Genomic DNA, 22,866 nt, shown 5'->3' with positions numbered 1-22,866 from the left:
ATTAACCAGAATAAATTAATATTAATAGTTAGTGTTGTATCCGAGCGAAGATTAAATCAGGAGTAACGTCTTAGACTTATTAATGGACTATCATTATTTATATATTCTCATGGTATAAATATTCGGTAACTTAATTACGTATACATATTCCCCTTGTCATAAGCTTGATTTTGACCTATAATTTATTATTGTACGACTTACTGTTCTTAAGCTATGTTCAGTATCTTAACTACTACCTCCCACGTTCACAGCCACTTTTTGACTTGATTGTGTACAAATATTATTTCCTATTTTATGGTGCGTTGCGATCTGTTTTATTGATATATGAACCCAGTATGTCTGAAATAAATGATTCGATTCACATAGTGGAAGCTGGTATTGGTGTTCTGGACTCAAGTGGATGGGCTAGGCGGACATAGGACCAATAAGGACGCTAGGCTGCTCATACCGATCGAAAGTCTTTGGCTTGGCACAATGCTAAGATTGTATAAGTCGTATTTTGATTGGTGGATAAACCACGTGATAAAAAACCGGACATAAACTCATACAGTTAAGTTCATGAATCAACCATGGAAAACCTAGGAGCGCTAGACAGCCATTTCGTCCTATTTTAGGACTCCTCATCAGTGCGCATCCACGACCCCACCTCTCGGGGTTTTCTATGGTAGTTTAGCTTCACTTGAATCATGATCTTAATTATTGAAATTACTACAATCTCCACAAAACCCCTTCTGAAATTAATTGTAAGATGTGATCGATAAACGAACCAACCAATAATAAAAGGAAACGCCCACCACCACATTAACTCCTTTTGACCTTGTACGACTGTATCTTTTATTAGCCAATCACAGTTTAATGTTCATTGTAAAACAATATTTGCTTGTTGGCTCATTCTTCCTATTCTCTGGCTACCGTTCGGTATGTTATTTGTCTCTTTTTTCCTGTATTAATAGACTGTACTGTTCGTTTGCACACTAACGATGTTAATTTATGTTTTAGAAACAGATAAAGTTTATCAAGCCAAATAGCTTACTTGTTCTGACTTTGGCTAGACCAAGACTCTGTACTCGACGGTCTAGAGATTAGCTTCGAGTTGAATCTGTAGGAAATTGCTTCCTACAAAGTTTCGAACGGTATCTCATCAAAGTTTCGTACATTGGGTACCTTTAGATGTCTATGGAGAGTCGTAAAACTGATCATATTCCTGAATTGTCTCCTCATTATTCAGAAACCCATAGTGATGACCAGCTCGGAGGAAATACCTACCGAATGGATCCCTTGTTAGAGTTAGAATTAGCTAAAGTACGTTTAGCTCAGACAGAAAAAGAAATCGAGCTAGAACGGTTACGCCAAAAGGAAAAGAACATTATGATCAAGTTATGGTTGACAAGGCGATGACGTATGAGTCTACATCTGTCGTTGATGTTCCTCATAGAAAAGACTGGGTAACAATGATGTCTAGAGCTTTAGACCTACCAAAGAAAGAGATTATAAGGTTTGATGGTAACCCTATGAACTATTGGAGCTTCATACGGAATTTTGAGGACTGTTTTGACGAGAGCATTGGGTTCCGATCTAGGTTAAACTATTTGATCCAGTACTGTGATGGTGAAGCTAAAAACACTATTGTTCATTGCGCATTGCTTGAACCAGAAGAAGGCTATCGTAAAGCACTAGAACTTCTCGAGGAAGCATTTGGTCAGAAGCATATAGTAGCTCATGCATTTATTGATAAGATGCTGAACATCCCTGCCATTAAAGGGACCGATCCATATAATTTAAGAAGGTTGTCTCGTGAGATGCATATTTGTGAGCTAACACTCACGCAGATGAACTATGTATCTGATCTTAATTCTACAAAGACTATCGAATGCATGTTTTTAAAACTCCCGTTACACCTGCAAAGAGAATGGGTTAAAGTTGCGTGTAGAATTCTTAAGACAGGTAGAGAACCTTCATTCAAGGACCTTTGTGAATTGTGAAAGAGCAGTCAGACATTGCTAATACTAGGTACGGCTTACTTGTCAACCGCGGTAGTAATAGTGGCAATAAAGATGTTGGTGTTTTAAAAAGGAAAATTAGTACAGATTACAATTCAGCAAGAATATCTTATGCGAGTGCTAGTGATGATAACGCTCTCTTACGCAGTTCATCTTGTTTGGAGTGCTCCAGTAATCATTCTTTAGATCAATGTCAGAAATTTAAAGACAAGAAGGTTAGAGAAAGGAAGGAATTCGTTCTTAGACACAAGTTGTGTAATGTATGCCTGAAGGCAAACCACGTAGCAAAAAACTGTCGATCGCCGAGATCGTGTGCTGTCGAAGGGTGTGGCTGGAGACACCATACCTTGTTACACGAGTTGCGGGAAGAACCAAGGAATACTAATATTGATGCACACATTAACACCCAGCTATGTACGGAGAAAAGTGTTGAGCGTGTACAGAAACAAGCAGCATTCGCAATAGTGCCTGTACTGGTAAGAAATGGAGAAAAGGTAGCACAGACTTGCGCCTTCTTAGATAGTGGGTCGGATGCCTCGCTTATTACAGAAGATCTAGCTAAAAGGTTGAATTTAGAAGGAGAGCCTAAGACGATTTCGTTGAAAACGTTGGATAACTATTCCACAATTCAGTGTAAAGAGGTTCAACTAGAGGTTTCCTCCTTAGACTCGTCTTCGTCATTTAGGATCCCAAACGTATGGACAGTCGAGAGATTACCTATGTTGCGCAGGACGGTACCAACGACGTCCCAAATGAAATCCTGGACGCATTTAAAAGACATAAGTTTTCCTAGAGTAGAGGATGAGAATGTCAAACTGTTGATCGGGTGCAACGCACCGAGTGTACACGAAATGAAAGAGTTAAGAACTGGAAAGTCGAATGAACCATTCGCCGTGAAGACTCCGTTAGGTTGGACGCTGTTCGGTTCCTATAGGAAACCTTGTGAAAGCAATTGTGCACTCAACCACCTCTCAGCTAAAGAGGAATTAGAGGATAAGTTCGAACAGTTGTACTCAACTGAATTCAAAGATCCATTTAGTCGTACTATATCGATGTCTGTAGAAGATCGTATAGCACTCAGTGCTATATCAAATTCAGTACAAAGGTTAAACGGGCACTATCAAATAGCTCTACCTTGGAGGCACGACCACGAGTTACCTAATAACAGAGAATTAGCAGAACGTAGACTTAGCTGTTTGAAAGGTAGACTTATTCGGGATAAGAAGTTGTTCCAAGACTACGTAGACTCCATGACTCGGTATGTAGAACGAGATTACGCTGAAAAGGTAAACGATAACCACTCTGATGGGCGAATTTGGTATCTTCCTCACCATCCAGTCTTCCACCCCAAGAAACCTAACAAGCTAAGAATAGTGTTCGATTGTGCAGCTCAGTATGCTGGAACGTCTTTAAATAAGAGCCTTTATTCTGGGCCTGATTTAGTCAATAACCTAGTAGACGTTTTCACCAGGTTCCGGCAACGACCAGTAGGTCTTACAGCGGACATTGAAGCCATGTTCCATCAAGTAATAGTTCCGCCGCATGATCGAGATGTTCTTAGATATTTGTGGTGGCCAGGTGGAGACTTAGAAAAGGAACCCGGGATCTATAGAATGAAAGTTCATCTGTTCGGGGCAACTTCATCGCCATGTTGCGCCACCTTTGCTTTACAGAAAACGATTTCTGATAATAAAGATAAATTTCCCAGGGCTGTTACGCAAGCAGCTAAAGAACAGTTTTATGTGGATGATTTATTGATAAGTGTGGATACCATAGAAGAAGCCAAACGGACATATTCGCACTTTAAAAGACTCCTAAGTTTGGGAGGATTTAACTTAACTAAATGGACTAGTAATAGCGTTGAAGTGCTGGAGTTCATTCCAGAAGGAGACCGTGCTGAAGGAAGCATTACTGTCTGTGAGTCCAGTGAGACAAGTAAACGAACTCTTGGAATAGAGTGGAACGTCCGAACAGACGAGTTATGTTTCAAAGTTCACGAATTTCACGGAAATCCCACCAGAAGGAATGTTTTATCGTATGTAGCATCTATCTTTGATCCAATTGGGTTTGTGGCCCCAGTAATATTGCCGGCTAAAGTGATCTTACAAGATACTTGTCGTCAGAAACTAGACTGGGATGCCGAGTTACCCATAGATTGTCCAACAAAGTGGAATAATTGGTGTAGACATATAAAAGGGTTAGACCACTTAAGGATACCAAGGTGTTTGAAACCAGGGTTTGAACCATCATCTGCGCAAATTCATCGTTTTGCCGACGCCTCCGAGTTTGCGTATGGTGTTGTTGCGTATATTCGTTACGAAAGTGTTTCTGGTCAGATTCATTGTTCATTCCTGCTAGCTAAGTCTAGGGTTGCTCCTCTAAAGCTTGTTACTATACCCAGAATGGAATTAACGGCCTGTGTGCTAAGATTGGAAGGCACGTAAGGGAACAGTTAAGTATCCCCATTTCGTCAGTCATTTATTGGACCGATTCGACAGTTGTGCTTCATTGCATAAAAAATACGACTAAAAGGTTTGAAAGGTTTGTGAGTAACAGGTTAGAAACTATACACGAGTTGTCTACGCCGAGCCAATGGAGATATGTGAAAGGTAAATTGAATCCTGCAGATCACGCGTCTCGTGGATTATCACTAAATGATAAGGCTAAGGTAAGAGAGTGGTTACAAGGGCCGAGATTCTTGTGGGAGGAAGAAAATAAGTGGCCTAACCTAGAAAAGATTGAGAACACTATAGCCCATGTATTGACAGAGGATTTCGAACTTCCAAGACACGATGATGAGTTCCTAGATCGATTTCGTACGTGCAAGTCGTGGTCCAGACTTCTAAGGGTATTTTCATACTGCAGACGGCTTATCAATAATATGTTAAACAAGAGGAACGGAAATCGTCTAACCTTAGGCGAGCTAAGTGCTGAGGATATCGAAAATTCGAAGAGTGACATAATTAAACTAGTCCAAAGTATCGCGTACCCGGCCGAAAAAAGAATTCTAAACAGCGCACCGTTGACGCTCGGAGAAAACGCTTTTAGACAGCAAAAAGGTCAAGAAGCAATGGACGAGGTGAACAGGAGAAGAAAATTAATTCGTCAAAGTTCTATAAGAAATCTCAACCCCTTTATGTTTGAAGGCAAAATCCACGTGGGAGGACGTTTGCAGTTATCATGTTTACCCTTTGAAACCAAATATCCGATTATTCTTCCTAATAATCATTTTGTTACAGATATGATTATAATGCGTTATCATGTGATTAACGCACATGTTGGAGTTACTCAAACTCTGAGTAGTATTCGTGAGGAGTATTGGATTGTTAGAGGATATTCTACTGTTCGGAAGGTTCTAAAACGATGCTATTTATGTAGAAGACTTTATCCTAAACCATGTTCCCAACTAATGGCACCGTTGCCGGAATACCGAGTAGAGACTCATTCGCCACCCTTTAGTCAAGTAGGTGTGGATTATTTCGGACCGTTCTATGCCAAGCGTGGTAGAGTTGTCGAGAAACGTTATGGCTGTTTATTCACCTGCTTATCTATTAGAGCCGTTCACATCGAAATGGCCTATTCTTTAGATACGGATTCATTTCTATGCGCATTAACGAGATTTATTGCCAGAAGAGGATGTCCAAAGCGTATTTTTAGTGATAACGGCACAAACTTCCGAGGTGCAGATGCCAGTTTGAGACAGATTATACGTTCCTGGAATACTAATAAAATAGAAAACCACCTTAAAGAACGAGAATGTGAGTGGCGTTTTAACCCACCTAGAGCAAGTCATCGAGGTGGTGTGTGGGAACGCATTATAAGATCAATTAGAAGAATCTTAAGAGTGCTTTTATTCCAAAACGTGTTGACCGATGAAACTCTGCAAACCTTCTTAACTGAGGCGGAACGGATACTGAATGACAGACCTCTGGTTAAGATGACAGATGACCCTGGTACCCTAGAAGCTCTTACTCCGAACAAGTTGTTGTTGATTCATAAAAAATTATCATTCAACGATGCTTCGGTGGATAAGACGTTATTATACAACAAAAGATGGAAAGAAGCTCAAAGACTAACCGCCGCATTCTGGAATAGATGGATAAAAGAATATTTACCGACTCTTCAAGCAAGAGACAAATGGTTGGACGTACACAAGAACTTACAACCGGGTGACTTAGTCCTCGTTAGTAACGTCGAAATGAATAGAGGTCTATGGCCTAAGGCTATAGTCGAGCAAGTAAGCTATGGCCCGGACGGACGAGTCCGCACGGCAAAGTTGAGAACTTCAAACGAAGAAATCGTCAGAGATGTGCGAAGCCTATGCTTGCTGGAAGAAGCCGGTTGTCTGAAAGCGACGACGGCCCTGGACAATGGACGTGGTGCGCGTTTCGGGGAGTGTAAGATGTGATCGATAAACGAACCAACCAATAATAAAAGGAAACGCCCACCACCACATTAACTCCTTTTGACCTTGTACGACTGTATCTTTTATTAGCCAATCACAGTTTAATGTTCATTGTAAAACAATATTTGCTTGTTGGCTCATTCTTCCTATTCTCTGGCTACCGTTCGGTATGTTATTTGTCTCTTTTTTCCTGTATTAATAGACTGTACTGTTCGTTTGCACACTAACGATGTTAATTTATGTTTTAGAAACAGATAAAGTTTATCAAGCCAAATAGCTTACTTGTTCTGACTTTGGCTAGACCAAGACTCTGTACTCGACGGTCTAGAGATTAGCTTCGAGTTGAATCTGTAGGAAATTGCTTCCTACATTAATATTAGTCTTACTATCAGATTTATTTTTCTACAGTCAATCGACTCATATATTAGTTAACTTGTGATTTTAATTAATACACATTATCATTATAAATGTAACTCTCACTATGGTGAAATAATAATAATAATAATAATAATAATAATATTATTATTATTATTATTATTATTATTATTATTGATAAAGGCTCAGATAAACGGAAATGTTTATATGAATGCAACAAGTGAAAACAAAATTTATTGATTTTTCAATGAACGTAACATTATTATTAAGTTCATGTTAACAACATACTATTAAAATAACCAGCTACATTTGTAATCATCTTAACAATTGGGTTTTTTTTCCTTTAATATATATCAATTTGACAGCTAGTGTATGGTGTTCATTTCAATGACTTAACTAAGATTTTATTTTTTTCTAAAACGCTTTCTGTTTTTAGCCAAAGAATCAAAATAATAAGATTAGAGGAGTACAGTAATTCATGATCTAATTGAATAAACCCTATTTATATTGATCAACTGTAAATTTTACTTACTTTATAAAAGTGTATATTTTCAATTACAGTTAACACATTTATAACTAGTAACATTTTACTTGTATTGGTAGGATTACTAACCAAAGTTTTGAGTAAATTAATGACTGATAAGTGATTTTATTCATAGTAGAACTATATTCAAATATTTACTTCATATGATCATATGTCAATTAATTCCTCGTTATTGTTCAGTGTTGAGGAACTCCATACTAGAATGAAAAAGTCTTCTGACAACTCTTGGTTTCCAACGTTTGTTCGACTGCCTTCATAACAATCTATTACAAATATGAATTTGTAGACAACTGAGTTAATGGATTCTGATAAATTTGTTCTTTATGGGGAATAAAGCCCATTCAAGTTTGTTAAAGTTTTACATTTTTTTACAGAGTAAGTGCTGTTTAGCTATGCTGAAAATCTTCATAACCAAATGTTCAAGCTTGGATATTAGAATGTTTCCCAATCTATAGCAATGTCTCTGCTTTATTCATTTGAAAAGTTTTCACGTTTAACTTTGAGATTTACTTAAGATATCAGTGGTATATGTTGTGATAAGCACTTCATATATATTTGTAATATATTGTTCAACTAAACGAATAAATGGTCTAACTCTTTTGCAATTTGGTAAACAACAACTAATTACTTCCCATTGTTAGAGTAAAGAAAATATTTTTTTCAGAAAAAGTTACTTAGTCATCAGTTTAAAACCTATGGATTGTTTAATAATACACAATAGAAACTAATATTTTGCTTTATTTCCTAAAATCTACGATACTTGTAGTGAAGGAAAATTCGTTAAACGTTCACCTTGATAACCGTTACTACGGGGGCCCCATGGGATTAAATTCAGAAGGCGGTAAGAAGCTGCAACTACAATTTATCAGCTGATCGCGCGAACCACAGAATAACAAACACACCGAGCGGACTTGAAGTGAAAAGGCCAACGAATCACTGAAAGCGAGTATAGAGGCAAATTTACAGTCATATCAAATCAAGGCACGGCGAATCGAAGTACAGTTTGCTTTTATAACACAAGCACATATATATGAGGGAAGGAAAATAATACATCGAGCTATACATGTTTAAGCAATCACGATTTGAGTTATACAGAAATATGTGTAGGCTGTAATGAGAGATCAAATATACAAGTTTACGTAGGTATGATAGAGGTTCTACTAATACAAAGAAATATGAATTGTTACTATGTCGATAACATTGTCTGGCAGATGAAAGGGCTTAACAAGGATTAGCCGTCATCAAAATTAATCGTGAGAGTGTTACTGCAAAACTCATGCGACTAAACTAGGGTTAAAAGATTCATCAGAAGTCAGATGAGGTTTATATACGTCAAATTATGTGGATTTCTTATTATACTGTGACAGCCTACGTGTTAGAGTGGCTTACTAACACTTGTATACATACAAGTAACTGGCTTCCAGATGAATTTCCCTGATTCTAGGGGGAAGCCGTAACCTGTAGAGTGAAAAAAGTCAAGAGAAACGTGATGACTCATCAAAGACGTTAGATGAAAACTACGTCATATCATAAGGCAATTGAAGTTCAAACTGTAAGCCATTACATCTCAGCTCAGAGCTCAGGAGTTTAGGGGATCACGTTAACTTGAAAAAAGAAGGTTTCTGAGTTTGATGTGCAACCTTCACAGGTATCTACAGCCTCTTTATCTGAAGACTGCTTGTAATGAGATGTGCTTTTAAATTACACAAAGTCTTGAAAAAACCACCTAACTAAATAGTACTTCTGGAATTTAAGAAACCTATAAACTCTTATAAATCCATATTTTTATCTCTTGATGCCTTATCCAAATGCATCACTATCGGGTGTATCTGACCACTATACAACCAATCAGTATTAAATAACTAAAGTCCCGATCGCTCATAAGTGTTCAGTGTACTGGATCATGTGTACACTAAGGATATATATGAACCAAGCATGCCAGTATTCAGATAAGCGTAACAAGAGTATAACATAAGAATGAGTTTAGAATGACCTCAATTAATGTTCAGTACTCATGTAGTAATCATCGAAGTATTGAAAAAGATCTATTAATGACTATAAAAATAAATCAAACTGAGGAAATATTCTAGTGTTGGTAAACTGAAAAACTAACTGTAAACAACTGCATGGAAATGACTTGAAACTGTCATTTACTGAGGAGAGTTAAAGCAAAAAATTACAGAGTTAGAAGCCGCAATTCCCAAAAAATTAAACGATTAGGTATGATTCCATGAACAAGCTGATTTAGCTCAAAGTCATCCGACTTTCGTGACAACATCATGATTTCTACATTTTTGTACCGATAGGCTTGTCTACTATAGAATTTAAAACTTTGAGATAACAGTATGAAAAATATTGAAAGTTCCAAAAATAGTGATGTCTTAATGAATGTTGAATACAAATCAATGTTCAATACTTAGTTTGTTTGATAAAATGTTCGTGCTGTTCTTGGTTGATATCACTTCTCAAAGATATCCTAGAATTACTTAGGCTCTACTTTTTTTAAATTAAATTAAGCTATAAATATAAATTAACAGTCAATAACAATTTGTCCGAACGGGGATGTGAGGAGATTATAGTAATTTTGATTATTGAATTCATGAGTCAATCTAAGATAAACCACCATTGAAAACTTCGAAGCACTGGACGGTCGTTTCGTCTCAGTATGCGGCTTCTCAGCAGTGCGCATCCACAATCCCTCACTCGAGACTCAGACTCAGAAACTTCGGTCTCACGCGCGAACATTTAACCTGTAGACTGCATGGAAGGCATCGAATGGTGTTAATGTTTAACTTATTATTAGTGGTTCAACTTTTACATTATTTCTTAGTTTTATGACAAATTCAAATGTGATTATTTTGGCAAACCAACATTGCCATAAGACAATTTTTTCATCTTAAACTAGATTACATTTTTAATCTATTTGTCCAGTAAAAAAGAATTCATAAAGTTTAAAAATAACATTCTATGGAAATTTACTATAACACGCAAGAAGTTAATCAATGTTGCACTAATAAGATCAAATATCAATGAAGTAGAATAAAAATTCTATGACAGTTATGTCAAAATCAGTTAATTTTCTGAATAATACAAGAATATAATAATTTTTTTGAATAGGAATACATTCAATTGGCAACATCTTACAATATCAAGCTGTAATGACAGTACTTGTTAAACAAAATACTTTAGAAAACTTAATTTAAATAAAGCAAGAACAAATATTGATACAGAATAGTATGAATTCATAATATTTCGAGGTTTCTCGTCAGCTGCTTACAACCAAATATGTAATAGAATTTTTACATTGAGATAGTGTGAAACATAAATGAATGTAATCACAATTGATTGATCACTGGGTGGTGATCAATGTCATGTTTGTCTAGTCCTTATTAGTGCAGATCGAATGCTATCGATCATGTTGCAATGTGGCCACCAGTCTAGGTGACTCGACACTGCGGGTACTATATATTGAGATTTAGATGGTGGTTGGAGGTAGTCAACAGGAAACCCTGGACCCGGGTTTCGTGCTACTTGGCACTCGTCAGCAAGGTGTACCTGTAATCTTGAGGGAACTGGTGCTCCCTGGCGGATTCGATCTCGTGTCACCCAGCTTCACAGTCAGAGAAGTTACCACTGAGCTATCCGAGCCGCGACTGACCTCCTGTAGGACATAAATGAATGTAAATAACTGAAATGACAAAGGTTTACAATAATAACTATATGTATATATATGCTAGAACAGGTCAGAGGTTAATTGGTATTAGAAATAAGGAAATAATTCAGGGTGGGTGGTGTAACAGTTTAGTGAAGTTCATAAATTGTGTGATTATTTTAGAGATTAATGCAATTAAAACAGTAAGAAGATAGGTTACGTAATAATAAAATAGAATTTGAAAAGTTAACATAATATAAGAGGATCAGTTGGCGGAAATGTGTGAATAAAAAGTTGCTTTAAGAATCAGGTAATGGGGGAGGAATATAACACAAAATAGATATTTTAAAATAAATAAATGAATAAAATAACCCAAATAACCAAAAAAAAAAGAAATTGGATTACCACGGTAATAATAAGCTTATGAATATCTCTTTTTGAACGCATAAATCCGGTTTAAGTTTTTTATCGCAATCGCTTCAGCGAAACGAAGAGTAGTCGTACTTCTTTGTCTATTGATAATTTTGTAAGCGTGCGAAATGTCGATGGTATGCCCGGTGTCAAGTAAATGCCGAGCTATTGCACTGTTAAGAGCCTTGGTCCCTCGCAGCCTCAAGTTCGTTGGAACATGCTCAGAAATGCAAACATGCGATCTTCTCTCAATTCTTCCAATGTATGTGCTTTTGCACGTACATGTGAATTGGTAAATGCAGTTGGAGCTACTGAGAAAGGAGGACTTGTCGATTTTAGTTTGTTTAAGTGAGCAGTTCGTTGTCCATACTGACGTTAGTTTTGCTGCTGGGTAGACCACTTTCAACGCGGAATTTAATCTGTGATTAATTAATACAGCAATTTCATCTCCTTTGAAACGTAAATATAAGAAGCAAGTTTTCTTTTCTACTCTATCGTATTTTGCCCGAGGATTGGTTTTTGCATATTTGTGGACGAATTTCAACGGGTATACATTTTCACGTAGAGCAATAGTGATGAGAGTAATCTCGTCATCCAGTCATTCCTTCGAACAAATTTTACGAGCACGGTCAGAAAGGGTTCGTACAATGCCCTTTTTGTAACTCATTGGACAGAAACTATAGTAATTGAGACATAGTTCACTCCAAGTATTTTTGTGATGAATATGTCTGTGTAATGTGCCATCAGATGTTCATTTGATCCCAATATCATGGAAATGGAATTTGCCTTCAACTTCCTGTTCCATAGTAAATTCTATATCCTTGTGTGCTTTATTAAACAAATCGAGTAGTCTAATGGCGTGCTTGTGATTGTTACAGACGAGAAATGTGTCATCAATATATCTACAGTGGAGTGTGGTACTATCGATTGCGTGCTTAAGCTTACTTTATACTACTTTCAAGAAATATATATTCAATTAATGTAGTAATGACGTATGATTGAAAAAACTTAGCGAGGCTATAATTTATGAACGGACCAATCAGGTATAAGATAAAAGGTCTCGGATTTTGGCGCGAAACTCATCCATTTATTTGACTAAATAAAGTGTTGGCATCATAACTGATATCAGTTTGTGATTGATAAGTCTTATCGATTGAACGCTATATTAGTTTCCTAAACTATTCTGGTAACCCTCAAGCTAGAACTACACAGCGATTTGAACACCAGAGAGAAGACTCAAGTATAAGAGAAAATACTTTACTCCAAGGTTCATTCTATTACAGAAAATATAGGGTTTCCATAATATTTTAAGTGTTCTAGGGTCGCTGGAATATTCTGGAATGCTACTAAACATAGTAGCACTGTAGCAGCCAACCAATCAGAGCTTCCGCATGTGACGTTTCGCTACCTTGATATTTCTGGCCAAGACTCCAAGTGAACGCTGATTGGACGAAACACTTCTTAGTGTTTCTTGATGCTTGCTTGTCTTTTGCAAGCGATTTCTGGATCACCCCAACAGTGATGAAAATCATAAATCTCATCCCTAACCTTAACCATCAATTGTAAATCATAATTCTAATTCCTTACACTGGTTTATAACACTCATTTAGTCCTAGTTATTAGGTGGGTACTCTTAAAAGTTCACTTTAACGTTGCTCAAACGTCGTCCGTAAATTATAGTCTCACCCAAAACTTAATTCTTTGTTAAACACAAACGTTACACTAGATGAAATAAATAGTAAATCTAATATTCTCTCTTGTTTTTTGAAGATTTGTTGTTTGATTGATAGATGTAGTTTCTTTTACTCATTAAAATTAATAATCAAAGTACTGCCATTCTTATTTAATATACAAATCTAGTTTTTATTATTTTTAAGTTGTTTCTCTAACATTTGTTACTGTTTGTTATTTGGTACCTGAGCTATATATACTATTATTAACTAGATTGAAAGCAATTACACAATTCAATTGTCAATTATGATTGGTATTGAACATTGGGATTATTTTAGTTAGAAAGTTGGGGTTTTTTTTTTGCAACTAAGTATTTATTAGTTTGATAGTTCGTAAAATAACCTAACATCAACCAATCAGTATTCTTCCAATAACCTAACATTCATTGAAAAGAGAAAAAAAAACACTGTCTGTACTTGTATGTTAGTCCAACTAAAATCTTATTCCAAAACGTTCATATAGAGAAGATATTAGAGTAACAATATTAAGTTACTCAATTGAAGGTTTATTGAACGAGAAACGGAAAGTGTTAGTAACGAAAAAATAATCAACTTTCATTTGTAGTGTCAGTTACTATGTTAAGCCCATACAACTTATTCTAGCTTCTGGACAGGCCAGTTTATCCATTCTTCATGAGTCACGTTTTGACCTTGTTCATTATTTACTTATCAACCTTAACTGTTTTTATATAGGAGTATGTGTGTGCATATCTTATTCTACTCATCACATGTCTAGCTTATTTTTGGCTGACTATAAATATTGATTAATGGTTGGGTTAAGTCGAGTCGGCTCACATGTCTTCGCCGTGCATCGTTTTGTTTCACTCTCTCTTCTCTTCTCTTTATCCCTCTGTCTGTTCAGATTGATGAGTGTACAAAATATGTGTATTCAGAAATCCATTCTTGTAATTGACTTGTTTAATTTCGTTATTCACTAACGCGGATTAAGTCGATAATTACATACGAGGATTGGCCAAATGTATATTTCAATAAAATTCATACGATTCAATTAGAGTCAGATAAGAGGCCGCAAAAGTGGTGAGCCCGTCGACAACATCGTTCGATCCAATTGACATCAAAATGAAGGGCCCCATTAAACACTCATCCGATCTTAAATGTAAATAGATGTATACATTAATGTACATTAAAACAGTCAAGATATACTGTAACTCATTTCTTTGTTAAGTTAGAAAAGCTTGTCGACCTACTGAACTTTAAGTGACAGTAACTATTTTAAAGTATTTACAATCTGATACATATGATAACATGTTATCATTACGGGGTCAATGTACTTGCGCTGAAGGCAATTGTTAGTTACAAGACAATGTGTAAAATTAGTATGACGACTTTGTCACAATAGCTGTGGGGGAGAGTCATCTGCTTACTTTCCAAATGTTCTACGAACTGAGCTAATAAGATTAATTTCTGATCAAATCTTACTTTCTGTTATTATCTGATTACAGTCACCAATGTACTTCTGGGAATAGATATCATCCCTACTTTATTTTCAAATGTACATATCACCCTACCAACAGAATTATGTCCGTTAAATCAATGAATTATTAATTTATATGAAATGACATCAACATGTCACACGTTCCATACAGAAAGATTCCTTGATAAATTTAAACAGACCAAAGAAAACAAGGTTTGCAGAATAAAATGAATTCATTCTACTTCACGGTTTCTCGTCAGATGCATACAACCTAAAATTACAATTATTAATATGATTATTAACAAATGTTTAACATACTTGAGTCTGTGAAGTTTAGATAAATGTTCGAAACGTAACCGAAATCATAATAACAAGAAGGATATGTATACAAAGTGCATGAATAGACATAGTAGTTAATACTGATGTGCATTTGTATGTTGGAAAGTAATTATTGAAAGGTTATGAAATTAATAGGTGATTAGATAATCATTCAACGTGCGAACATTAAAAAGTTTATCTAAGATATGAATGTCAGAAGACGAAATGAAAACAAAGATAAAAGGTTGGGAACAGTGTTGAAAATTTAATTAAAGGTTAGATTAATAAAGGTTATTAGATGAACTCTCAATTATCATGGCAGGGAGAGGCTAATTACATTTCCCTTTTGTGTACATAGATCAGATTGGAAACATTTGTTAGAGATTGCCTGTTTCAAACGCCGTAAGATTGATGTTTTTTTATCTGTTGATTGTTTTTAATGTATTACTTGTGTTTACCTCATGTCCACTATCCAGAAGGTGTCTGACAATTTCACTTGTAAATACTTTACTCCCTTTCAGCTGTAAGTTCCTAGGAATATGTTTAGAAAACTTTGTAGAGATCCTTCTCTTTCCATCCTATGTACTTGCTACTGCAGGTACATACAAATTCATGCATGCACTTAAAGTTGACGTCGGGAAGGTATTGATCTACCTTTGAATGATATAACGAACACTTGATTTTGAATCGTTAAACCCATTGAGCAGCAGAGAAGCTTCTTTTCAGTGCCACTTTGACTCTTTTATCGATTCCTCCTGAAATCTTATATCCTTTGAATGGAAGACGAATGAAGATAGGTTTCTTTGCAAAAGTTGGTTGTTTATCATCCTTGGTATGTTCATTTCCGTATTTCATAATTGATTTCTTCAGCTACCCCTTTTTATGAAATGCTTTTTCAGAATAACCAATTCCTCATTTATTTTCCCGTTTGGGCATAACATTCTAGCTCTGTTGAAGAGCGTTTAGACTTAGCATCACTAACTGATATGACAACACCTGCCAAAGTTCAAATACTGTCCTGTCCATGTTTCTTTCCTATATATACTTTTCTCACTAGATCCATCGTTTTTCCGTCTTACACTAGGATCTGAAAATTAGATTGATTATCACTTTTATATTCCATTGTAAACGTTATGTGTCAGATGAGAGTTGTTGAAGTGACCTAGTAACCGAGATACCTGGTCCATATCGTCACAGATAATGAACGCATTATCAATATATCTAGAGTGGTATGCCTTTTTGTGGATTTTTTATTATAGTTATTTATTATTATTACTTCCCAACATACAGATACACATCGGTATTAACTACTATGTCTATTCATGCACTTTGTATACATATCCTTCTTGTTATTATGATTTCGGTTACGTTTCGAACATTTATCTAAACTTCACAGACTCAAGTATGTTAAACATTTGTTAATAATCATATTAATAATTGTAATTTTAGGTTGTATGCATCTGACGAGAAACCGTGAAGTAGAATGAATTCATTTTATTCTGCAAACCTTATTGTTCTTGCTCACTTTAATTGTCACATGTTTGTTTATCATCTCAACTGGGTTATCATTATGTTTAATTTCAAAACTGTAACTATTGTAGTGTCTAGTATCGTGACAAGCCCACATGGGTTATTGTAGCTCCCGGACAGACCACTTTATTCATTTTCCTTGAGTCACATTTGACCTTGTCAGTCATTCGCATCTTACGACTCCAATCAACTATATTGCTTATGACATAACCGACTCCATAAAATTATTACTTTTTACTCTTAGAAATTCCTCTCGAAACGATCGGATAGCAGATTCACTCTTGAAAATTGTTTAATAGCTATAAACTTGGAATGGAAATGTGTTTAATGTTCTGTGATTTATATTGGTTCTCCAACTGATGTCATTGTCAACTGAAAATCATTTTCATGTAATAGAAATTTCCACTAGCATTCAATCTGAATGCATGGTACTACCATTCTGATTAGGATCCAAAAACTTGGTGATTACTAAATGAACAGTATCTCAATACTTGTTTAGTTGAGTAGAATGTTTTGTTAGTTCGCAAACGTAGATTATATAATGTCTGTTTCTTGTAGCTGATAATTTTTAAAACAACTGTTGACAGTAAATAGTCACAAAAAATGTAATCAAGGTTCTCAATTAGGAAAGTTGTGTGTAATTGACTACCAAATTGTGTATTTCTAAACATATTTCAATTCGTAACTAAATAAAATATGGCTCTATTCATTTAACCGATGCGTTGTATGATCTAAATAAGGACCGTAATCTGACTGAAAGATTTACTGTCAATAATTAACATACTATAATAAAAGGGATAAATGTTAATCGTTAAATTCTTATATCTGATTTAACATTGGTAAAGGTAAGCTAATGACTTTTTGGATTGAAAGTTCTTCTTGTTGGGATATACACAAGTAGTTGAATAATTCTCGTTGAAAGCTTTTCAGTATCTCATCCAAAGAATTACTCCGTAGAAGTTTTAAGCTATCTGTTGGAGTCACACACACAATTCAGTAAAAATTGGTTCAAAAATAAATTGTAAATCTTTTTTACTATAATGACAACGAAAACAGAATGTAGAATAAGGTAAAGGATTTAATAATCCTCCTATTAACAAAAATCAGGAAAATGATAAAAATTTATGTTTCTTGAGTTGATATTGAAGTTTGACTGCCAAAAGTATATAAGCTAAAATTAAAATCTGATTGAGCACAATTATTTCATTCTAATATTTAATTGAGTACGGCAGGTGTTCTGTTTTAAGGTCAACCATAATCAAGCTCCAATGTAATTAGTAGAATATGATATTTTTCTGGTTATTACAGCAAATCAAAACCTTAATTTTCATCAAATTTTACACGGAAAGTTAGTTGGTGATAGTTATGTCTTATTAATAACTCCTCCTGGAGTCCCTCCGGGGGCTACTGCCGGTCCCAAGCCCGGATAAAGGAGGAGGGTTGGGCATGGGGTTAGCGTCCCCATCCCATAGAAAACTAACTCGCTAAAAAAACGCTAACGAGTAAGTAAGTACGTCTTATCAATAATTTTAGTCTGTTTTTGTTATATCCGAGCGGAGATTAAATCACGTGATAAAAGCCGGACATAAAGTCACAATAAAGTGGCGACGGGGATTTTGGCAAAAAAAATAATACAACAATTGGTGACTCAGATTTTGGAAAGAATTAAGCTGTAATAATTGCCGGTGATTTTTGGAGTTAATATTATTATTAGCAGTAAAAAATGGCAGTTTCTTTAGAACAGTTGCATTTATTATTAAGACAGCAACAGCAACGGCACCAGAAGGTGTTAGCCTTTCAACAACAACTATTTAAAACAATTTTTGGCAGACTTTTCACTCAATCAGAAAATAAGAAATCTATTTCTGACACAGACAATGGTGCAGTAATTAACATTTCAGAAGCATATCCTGTGGAGGGTTCAAATCCCTTTATACTTGAAGCAAAATGTAATATAGATAAATTGTCCGGCTTACAATAAGACAATATTGTGCCAAATGCTCATGAAGTTGTGACAATACCAGATGATCAAGAACCAGATCCTATAGATGAAGCTCAGAGTCCAGAATTAAATGAAACACTACTGGCCCTGTCTAGCTCTGAAAATAAACTTCAGCTAGAACAAAATTATGGTCCATGTGATATTAGTCGAGAAAACTATGGGGACTCATATTCAGAAAATAACTGGAGCAACATAATGAACCCAATTGTACCAATTGTTACTCAAAATCATTGGGAGACAGAAATTTATATCGAACCAACTTATCCGATTTCTAATGACAATGTACCAGATATGGGTTCTCATAAAAATTCACATAATTTTGATGTAATTTCTTACAAAAATGAGGAAAATATGATGGTCAAAAATCTAATTTAATTTTGTTAGATGTTGATTTTCCTAATGACCCATTATCCATTAATGAGATTCCTAATGAATTTGAAAATAATGCTTCAGAAGAACCAAACTCTGACCTCAAATTAAAGGTCGTTCATTATCATCTAGTCATTTCTGGTGGATTCTCCATTCAGTGCGAGAAACATGGTTTAAATAAATTCCTATTAATTGTAACTTGAAGATATAAGGATCCGGCATTGTTTCGCGGAGGAGGAGAATGTTGGAGAATTTAAAGTTACACATAGTTTTTTTAAAAATCAGAATCTAAACTTGGAACCTTCAAAAAAAAGGGAGGTGTTATATCCGAGCGAAGATTAAATCATGTGATAAAAGCTGGACATAAAGTCACAACAGTTTTGAAGAGAAATGTGGACGCCATGATAATCTTCTGAGCATGTAAACATGTTATACAATATATCTAGGTCAAAAATTAAGTTAAAAAATTATCAAATATAAATTTTCCTGTAACAATTGTAAAAAAGGGGATCTCACAGTCATTTGTCTGCCTGCCTAAAATGTAGCTTATCACCAGCCAACATACATAGATAAGTTATAAATAAAATATTTTTACAAGCATAGCGTTTAAATAGTATGTCCAGGTAACAGGATATACTTTAATTACATTGAAGACATTCTGTTTCTGATATTTTTCATTTTCTAACTCTTATAAATAATGATATAATTTTTTAGTCCAGTCGTTTTATAACTTAGTTGTTACATTAAAAAGTGAATTGTATTCTAACACTGGATGATCTACTACTATAATCGTAAGCTATATATTTGTATATACTATTTTCATTTATCAGATATTAATTAAACAGACCTATTGATTGATTATTGTCTTGATATTGCTCAGGTTTCCTTTTTGAAATTCTTTTTGAATAACCATCAACAACGCTTGTTTGAATTCACTTGGTATTATTTGGCTTGTATCTTCCCGTTGAGGTTTAAGACTGCAATTGATCAGTCTGTTATCGGCATATGTGCATGCTGTGCGTATGCCTTGATATTGCCCTAATTCACAAGCGTTTTGTAAGCAATGATGGATAGTGGCTAGCAGTGGAATCCAGGACGCGCGTTTCGTCATCAACTTTGAGATGCAGGTACATCCAGCTGACGAGTCCCAAATAGGACGAAACGCGCGTCCTGGATTCTACTGCTAGCCACTATCCATCACTGATTACAAAAAAAAACGCTTGTTTGGTTTATCGCAATTTATTTTGCTTAACTATAGGGAAAAATTTGTTTTCTGATTCCTATTTTTATGATAAACCATGCGTAATTATCATTTATTTTTGTTTATATTTCAGTCCATATATTTTTTAAGAATGTGATAATAAAAAATTTAATATATCAAACAGAATACTTGAATTGTTTATTACAAATTTGCCTTGGCCAAATAGAAAAAATTAACCAATAAAATAAGGAAGTATCATGTGTTGATTTGGTGAATATTCGTGATGGAATTGGTAATTAACACATCAGCTGTTTTATTAACTGGAATTCACCTTAAACATCGCTCAAATACCCAGAATGGTAATAGGGATTATTCACTGAATTAAGCAAAAGTTTAGATGTCGAATGCCAAATAAATATGAAATAGTTCTAAATTAACATTAAACAAGATAGTCAGTAATTGGTTTACAGGCTTGGTAAAACCAGTTTTAGTAATAAGCTTGTTAATTAGAAATTGAAAAAATAAAGCAACGTGAACTACAGTGCTTTGCCATTGCTGAATATAATCATATTTTACATAAATTTGACATGAGTATTATAACATTACGTAATAACACAATTTGTAAACATACAAAATGTAACTGATTAACTGACGCCAACAACAATATTTTTACACCACTAAACCATTTCTAGTAGAGAAAGTATGAGCGGTATAAATAAAATTAAAAAAAGGAATTCGAGACTTTCATTTATAATGAAGTAGAATAGTGAGTCCAATCACTTTACGTTTCCTTATCCAGGTAATTGTTATGATGTACTTATATTTCCGATAGGTCGACTTTAAACTGCCAGTAAGTGAATTTATTAAGTTCTTCATCAAAAAAGTTTAGAGTCACGCAAATAAATTAAATTTCATCTTTAGAAATTTAGTTTCTTTAATACTTTATTTCAAAGATTGTCCGAGACAAATTCCACACATCACTCCAATTCTCCCTATAACCATTATTGGAGTAATCAACAAATAATAAATGGATTCACAATTCATTCATCTTTAGTTTATTCTAAATTATTGTTGAAGAGTTGGGCATGGGGTCAGCAGTCCCATACCGTAGAAACCAACCTTGCTAAAAAATGCTAACCAGAATAAACAATTTAAACCACTTAAACTCTGCCCTCAGAGTTGAAGGATCCTCTTTCAGAAGAATTATGACTCTTACCAGGAAGTCACGAAGTCGATGGCGCTTCTAACAACAATTAATATGGGTATATGGAATGACCAGACATTGTGGAAGACCGGGAGGACCAATCAAATAGCTACGGAAATGAGGAGATACGACTTGGCGGTTATCGGAATAAGTGAAACCCACTGGACCTAAGCTGCATAAAAAAGGTTAGATTACGGAGAGATGCTGCTGTACTCCGGCCACGAAGAGGAAAATGGTCCACATACTCGGGGAGTTGCTCTTATGCTGTCCAAAGAAGCACGTAATACACCTATAGGATGGGAATAATGACGAGTAACAGACTTATGAATGGAAGATGACGAACTTGTAAAGGGTTGAAAATGAGATAAAATAACTAAGAATGTGTAACGAAAAAGAGCTATATTATACACTGCAAATGAAATTCAAACATGTTGACATTTGCACAATATAATATTTTAGAGTAGTTGAGATATAATTACGAATAGAAAAAATGAATAATGAAAATAGATGATTACATCGTTCAACGATGTAATCAGGATAAAAGTGTATTTTATTTAACGGTAAAGGTAACTATGATAAAAACTTATTTGCAACAGAACATGAGAAAATATTTTCGTGTTAGATTTAAATCATCATTCAAGAATTAAACGTGACAGGTATGTACGATAAATGTAATTCATTCTGTAAAATTATCTACCCTTATGATGAAATATGATTCAAAGAGTAACAGTGTTTGAAGAATACCATTCATACAATTATTATGTATCATACATTTTTCTAAACAAATGGCTTTGTTTAATTTCCTGCTTGAATGAATAAAAATAAACAGTTTAGATTGATATCATGAATGGATCAATGTTAGACTACCATTGAAAACCTCGAAGCATTGAATGGCCGTCTCGTCCTAGTATGGGACTCCTCAGCAGTGCGGAACCACGACCCCGCACGAAGGGATCGAACTCGGGACCTTCGGTCTGTATACCACTGAGCCGGTATCCAACAGTGGTAGTGTCTAACTTGGACCAATCCACGATTTTGTGCGAGCGTCCACCGTTGTCTTCAGTGAGTAAATGCCTCACCTACGGAATAAATAATCTCTTAATCCACGATTGTATGAAAAACATTGAATTTCACTGTATCAAATCTCGATATTATCCAGATTTTACATCTAGAAACATTAAATATTTTAAATATATCTTGTCACGAAACATTTCAAATAATACTGAAATATTTCCATCCATACGTTTATTAATTGTCAAACTTGAATATAGTCAAATCAAACTCATGCTTGTATGCTCGGATTAGGGTTACACTATTTGTATGTATGTATTGGTAAGTCAAACCACTCCGTTGCTTAAACTGAAACAGATGGAAGAGGGCTAGAATCTATTATTCCAAGCTTGAACGTTTATTTCTCCGACAAATTCAGTCATCGTCTCATCTTTATACTATTATTTACGTATTCTATAATCTAGATCATGAATATATATAACCTCTAAGTTGTTGGTTTACAATTTAATGCATTGTTGCATCAAAGTCAAGATTAATACATTTATTCGGGAATGTGCGCAATGAAAGAAACACCAATATATAATAAACTAATAAAGATAATAGCATCAGTAAATGAATGACGCCAATTAAATTGTTCAACTAAAATTTATTGTTTCAATGGGATATCTTATAAATAAAG

At 34.9% G+C, this 22,866-nt stretch overlaps 1 protein-coding gene across 1 annotated transcript; it reads left to right on the top strand.

Moving 5' to 3' along the window:
- The first annotated feature begins 432 nt into the window (after positions 1-432).
- On the top strand, positions 433-10,355 carry MS3_00004024 (uncharacterized protein). Its single transcript, XM_051211905.1, has 2 exons — positions 433-6,572; positions 8,091-10,355. Exon 1 carries the CDS (start codon positions 2,720-2,722, stop codon positions 4,442-4,444), a length of 1,725 nt encoding a protein of 574 aa, XP_051072028.1. The 5' UTR covers positions 433-2,719; the 3' UTR covers positions 4,445-6,572; positions 8,091-10,355.
- Positions 10,356-22,866: the final 12,511 nt, after the last annotated feature.

This window comes from Schistosoma haematobium, chromosome ZW (assembly GCF_000699445.3).
Source record: "Schistosoma haematobium chromosome ZW, whole genome shotgun sequence".
Lineage (NCBI taxonomy): Eukaryota > Metazoa > Platyhelminthes > Trematoda > Strigeidida > Schistosomatidae > Schistosoma > Schistosoma haematobium.
Note: the sequence above shows the minus strand (reverse complement) of the source record. Positions and strands in the feature narration are given on the sequence as shown.

Bases quoted from the DNA above. Each gene is read 5' to 3' on its own strand.
- MS3_00004024 (XM_051211905.1), top strand. From the start codon at position 2,720: ATGTTGCGCAGGACGGTACCAACGACGTCCCAAATGAAATCCTGGACG.